Source organism: Dermochelys coriacea, chromosome 6 (assembly GCF_009764565.3).
Source record: "Dermochelys coriacea isolate rDerCor1 chromosome 6, rDerCor1.pri.v4, whole genome shotgun sequence".
Classification (NCBI taxonomy): Eukaryota; Metazoa; Chordata; order Testudines; family Dermochelyidae; genus Dermochelys; species Dermochelys coriacea.
Window position 1 is genome coordinate 64,897,729 of NC_050073.1, and position 6,000 is coordinate 64,903,728.

General features: G+C 39.8%; 1 protein-coding gene across 1 annotated transcript in view; it reads left to right on the forward strand.

The window, feature by feature from the left end:
* The window catches only part of LOC119857318 (cytosolic phospholipase A2 zeta-like), a 48,459-nt gene extending 44,530 nt beyond the window's left edge, over nt 1-3,929 (forward strand). Inside the window, exons 18-20 of the mRNA XM_043516366.1 lie at nt 788-954; nt 2,277-2,463; nt 3,709-3,929. Coding sequence (XP_043372301.1) covers nt 788-954; nt 2,277-2,463; nt 3,709-3,929 — 575 coding nt within the window. The remainder of the gene's footprint in view (nt 1-787; nt 955-2,276; nt 2,464-3,708) is intronic.
* The last annotated feature ends 2,071 nt before the right edge of the window (nt 3,930-6,000 follow it).

Sequence of the window (6,000 nt, forward strand, 5' to 3'; positions counted from 1 at the left end):
GTACATACCTCTGTAAAGCTTATAAAATGGGCAAGATGCTGCTCTGAGCAAACCATTCAGTTGGTAGTATAGAAGGCTGCTCAAAATGCAGTTGTTGTCTAAAACAAGTTAAAAACATGTTTTGTCTGCTGCCACTGGGGTTTGTGTAACCAGATCTCCATGAGTAAAATCACCAACACCACCAATGGAAACGCTGTTGGCCAAATGCAGTCTTCATTTACAAACAGGCAACCACAATGACAGGGTTGTACTTGTGTATATGACAGCAGACTTGGGCTTATATACTTCAGAGCAAAACCATCCCAAATCCCTTTTGACTGTATTGGAAATTGCCATATAGGAAAGTTATCTGTCTCAGTAGGAAGGATGGGCTTGTGTTTAGGGCACTGGATTAGGAATAAAGAGATCTGGGTTCTGTTTTGAGCTCTGCTACTGACTCTCTGTGGGCAAGTCACTTAATCTCTCTTCCCGACCTTAAAGGGCTGTTGTGAGGATAGAATAGTTAATGCAAATGAGATGCTTGGTTTCTGTGGTGGTGTTTGCTTATAAGCTTTTCTGTGGTGCTCAGATATCGGTCTTTTTTTATTTGTCTTGTTTTGCTGAGTGTCCAGGGTGGAGGCAACTTAGTTTGATTTGGTGGTGGGTGGGTGTTGGGGTGTGGGAGTACAGTTAATGTAATTCCAGGGTATTTAAACATTTCTCCTTAGGGTCTCAGATGATTTTCTCTGAAATTAGACTGACGTGTTTTGTGTACTTCAATGACCAGTATGATTTTGGGGTCTTACAGGCACTCACCAGGATGCCTTTCCCAACCAGCTAACTCCAATGGAACACAATCTGTACTTGGTAGATGGGGTTTTTTCTATCAATTCTCCCTTTCCTTTGGTGCTACAGCCAGAGAGAGATGTAGATGTCATCTTGTCATTCAACTACTCTTGGGAAGCTCCATTTGAGGTGAGAGACAAAACGGAGCAGAATTAGGCAAAGACATGTGTCTGCTGCCTAGGACATCATGGATTAAATCAGAATGGTCAAATGCCCTATTTAGACATATCTCAATGACTGAGAGAATTATTACTGGGTATAATGCATTATACAACCTCTTGTCAAGTTTTGGGGCTTGCTGCAGAAATTACTGGGTGAAATTTTGTGGTCTGTTCTGCAGGAGACCAGATTAGATTATCATATTTATCCCTCTGGCTTTAAAATCTATGAATCTGTAGATAATTGGTTTGAATCCAAGATCAATTTGGTAGATTTCTAACTGATGGCTGTTTGTTGATTTACCTGAAATAAATTGATGATCTCAGTCCAGTTCCTGATGCACAAATATCAATCTAAAAATAACCATTTCCATATGAGATGAACCACTTTTTTCTATACTTAAAATGCCATGTTAAATGAACGTACGTACATTTAGAAATTTTACACGACACTGCACATTCTGGGCTCTGAGGGCCCGGGCCCTTGACATAGATTTAAAAACACAAGAAAGAGAAGTTTCAAAGCAAATTTCTCATCCCTCAAACTGCCAGTGTGTGACACCAACAATCAAAATGTCTGACAAATGACCAAAATGTGAGACACCATAATATACAGATTAAAATATACAATAAAGCATGTTTGAAAGATGTTTTCTCACCATGTTACTTAAATAAACCAATTTGGAAAAAAAAAAGAAAACTGGAAAAAATTAATTCTATGCTTGCAATAAAAAAATCCTCTGGCATATGGATCATAAGCAGAGTTTGAACTCTGGATTTTCACATTCCCTGCACAAGCCTTTACTTGAGTTACAGGAATAATTGCTCTTCTCTGTGTGGAGCAGCCACTACAGCGGGATGCGACGTGACACACACTTTGCCAGTGGGTTTCCCAGCTGTTGGCTAGACAGCAATAGAATATTGGAGACTGGAATCTGGGTTCTGTCCCTGGCTTTGGAAGGGGGGTATTTTTTAGTGGTTAGAGATAGGAATAGCCAAATCAACAGCTACATTGTTATAATTGATGATAACATTTATATTACAATAGTACCTGGAGGCTGAGGTTGAAGCCCCACTGTGTTAAGCCCTATGTAGACATATACTCTTTTGAGCTCTTCTGTAAATCTGGCCATGACGTCAGAATGGGAACTTTGGAGTGCTGTGCACTTGAAAAATCTCATCTTTATTTAGATGCCTAAATGGGAGCTGAGCACTTTTGAATATCTGGCACCACCTGATTTTTAGATCTTATCCAGTAAAGAAAATAAATTTATTTTTGTCTTCTGAGTTCAGGTGTTGCATCAGGCTCAGAAGTATTGTGAAGAACGGGCAATCCCCTTTCCACACATTGTTGTGAGTGAGACAGATAAGCAGAAGCCCAAGGAGTGTTATATGTTCATGGATCCTCGGAATCCAAAAGTTCCCATAGTGCTTCACTTTCCATTGGTGAACAACACATTCCAGAAATACAAGGCACCAGGTAAGGAAGTATGTAGGAGAGGTTCAATTATACACGGTGCTGAGCATTTTTAGCCGCATAGTCGGGAGTTGCTTAGGGCTCAATCCTGTAAAGTGCTAAGAACCTAAGGCTTACTTACCTAAGGTTTACTTACTGCATACCTAAGGCTTGTGTACTGCATATGTACTGCAGCATAACTACATCACTCAGGGGTGTGAAAAATCCAGCCCCGTGGGTGATATAGTTATACAGACCTTAACCCCCATGTGGACTGTGCTATGTGGGTGGAAGAGCTTCTCCCACTGACATAGCTTATAGAGGTGGGAGAGCTCTCTCCTGTTGGCTTAGACATGCTTCCTCAGACATGCTTCAGCAATGCAGCTGCAAATTTGTAGTGTAAACCTGCCCTACAAGAAGAATCATTGGGAGCAGTAACTATATATTGGACATTGGCCACCAAAATATCCATCTTCAATATCTCAAGAAAATATGATTCATATGCTACTTAAAGTGATTAAATATTTATATTATTAAATGCACAAATATGAAGGTTGTGTGTTCCCTACTCTAGCTGGTGGAACGGACCATCTGTTTAAAACTGTTTTAACGTATTCAAATATTCCAAGGTAGTTTTTGTTATATAGAGTATATTTGTTCAGGTGTACTGTTAATCCAGTTTTCAGTAGCCCTCTTTACTCCATTACCAGAGAGTCTCGGTTGCTTGGGGTTGGAGCTTCTGTCATAGCTTTGGCCTCATTTTTAAAATGTTGTAGTCTGTTTAAGCTGAAATTTTGTATTAGGATAATGACAATGGGCCCTGAGGTGTTTGGTTTTATGAACAGTAACAACACTAGCATATGGAATTGTATTGTCCAAAGGTTTGAATGCAAAGCTGAAGAGTACTGGGGATAAGGTACTCTGGGTTCCCCTCTGTAGCTGAAAAAGTTATGAATTAAAACCATTCACATTGCCTGTGAGATAGGAACCAAGTATAGGGCTTGAAAATCACACTTGGTTAAAGTGCTTCAAACACACCTATTTCACCTTGTCAGGAACCTTACCTGCACCCAGTGGCAGGACAAAAGAGCCATCTGCAAAGTCGGTGGAGCCAATGATCGATGATCTATCTATCTATCTATCATCAACTTGTGGGTTCGTTTATGATAAACCATGATGGTAGCACCTCCTTCTGCTCCTGCACAAACATGGGAGCATCTTGTTAAGGGGATCTGTGAAGACTGTTATTGTCTGATTTTCTGTCTGCAGGAGTCGAGCGTGAGACGGAAGATGAGAAATCCTTTGGCAACTTTCCTGTTGAAGGAGAAAAATCTCCTTATCATTCTATGAACTTCACATATCAACCCAATGAATTTGATAGGCTGCTGGAATTAAGCTGCTACAATATTATGAACAACAAGGACGCTATTTTAAAAGCCCTTGATTTGGGCATGAAAAGAAGGGTACTAAAGAATGCCAGAAGGAAATAAGATGCAGCCTTGTATTTAGGATATTGGCTGGTTGCAGGGCATTGAATACACGAAAGCTTCAGACAGGAACACCAAAGGACTAAGATCTGCAAATGACCAACACAGCTGATAACTTAACTATGTTTCGTAGCTTCTCCAAATACAGTATGTATCAGCTGGACTTCACTTCTGGGTGAAGTGTGTGAATGGAGCTTTAATAATAGCATTAAAATATTTTTGTATGAGCATGTCTGTATGTTCTTACTGAGCTCTTGTGTTCCTGTGCAATGTGTGAACCAAGGGGATTAAGCCAGTGATGCTTTTCCATTGATAAATATGTAATGCTGGTAAACTAATCTCCAGAATGCCTATTCTTCAGGGGAAAGAGGGTTTTGCTCCTTATTCAATACCTGTCAGGATGGCATCAAGAAGTGCAGACAGTTGATAATAAGGGTGTGAGCTTTCTTCAGAGCTCTGCATTGTTTAGCTTTAGAATTTTCCTTTGAAAACATGTTTTAGTGGGTGGTAAAAAATGTTGTTACTTCACCTGCTTTTCCTGTCTCCAGAAACCATAAATATAGATTAGAGTTCTGAATTGGAGATGCGCAGATTCAGAAAGTATCTGAACTTTGGGTAAATTCTGGATCCATACTCCACAGTTCTGGCCCCTCTTTAATCTGAATTCATTTAATCTCATCTAATTATTTTGATATCACTAAACCTAGTAATTTGTACAACTGATTATCCCCTGAGTGTTCTGAATATAAAGGCAAACAGAGCGAGTTGGTTAACAAAAGCAGTCCAGCTGTGGTTAAGTTTGAAATAGCCATTCCATTCTAAGAGCAGATCTAGCTTGCATCTTTCTCAAAAATGTTCCTTGTGGGATAAAATTTGGCATATTTGTCTTCAGGCTGAAGGTGATTTTTATTGTGGAAATCTTAAGTAAATCTGAGCTGTTTTTGTATTGTCTGAATGCTAACAGACAAAGATACCAGCTGCTTTTGCAGTTGGGTACTTGTAACTTAAAACCAGTTTTTTGTTTTAAAATGTAAAAATTTGCATCTCTATTGCTTCTACTGAGAAATGTGGCTTAATAAAATATTAAAATATTTCATTAAAAGTAATTAAGTTCTAATTGAGTAAAACTATATATTTGCATACAGGTTTCAGAGTAGCAGCCGTGTTAATCTGTATTCACAAAAAGAAAAGGAGTTCTTTTGGCACTTTAGAGACTAAGAAATGTATTTGAGCATAAGCTTTCGTGAGCTACAGCTCACTTCATCAGATGCATTTGGTGGAAAATACAGTGGGGAGATTTATATACACGCACAGAGAACATGAAACAATGGGTTTTATCATACACACTGTAAGGAGAGTGATCACTTAAGATGAGCCATCACCAGCAGCAGGGTGGGGAAAGGAGGAAAACCTTCCATGGTGACAAGCAAGGTAGGCTATTTCCAGCAGTTAACAAGAACATCTGAGGAACAGTGGGGGGTGGGGTGGGGGAGAAATAACATGGGGAAATAGTTTTACTTTGTGTAATGACTCATCCATTCCCAGTCTCTATTCAAGCCTAAGTTAATTGTATCCAATTTGCAAATTAAGTCCAATTTAGCAGTCTCTCATTGGAGTCTGTTTTTGAAGATTTTTTGTTGAAGGATAGCCACCCTCAGGTCTGTAATCGAGTGACCAGAGAGATTGAAGTGTTCTCCGACTGGTTTTTGAATGTTATAATTCTTGACGTCTGATTTGTGTCCATTTATTCTTTTATGTAGAGACTGTCCAGTTTGACCAATGTACATGGCAGAGGGACATTGCTGGCACATGATTGCATATATCACATTGGTAGATGCGCAGGTGAACAAGCCTCTGATAGTGTGGCTGATGTGATTAGGCCCTATGATGGTGTCCCCTGAATAGATATGTGAACAGAGTTGGCAACGGGTTTTGTTGCAAGGATAGGTTCCTGGGTTAGTGGTTCTGTTGTGTGGTGTGTGGTTGCTGGTGAGTATTTGATTCAGGTTGGGGGGCTGTCTGTAAGCAAGGACTGGCCTGTCTCCCAAGATCTGTGAGAGTAATGGGTCGTCCT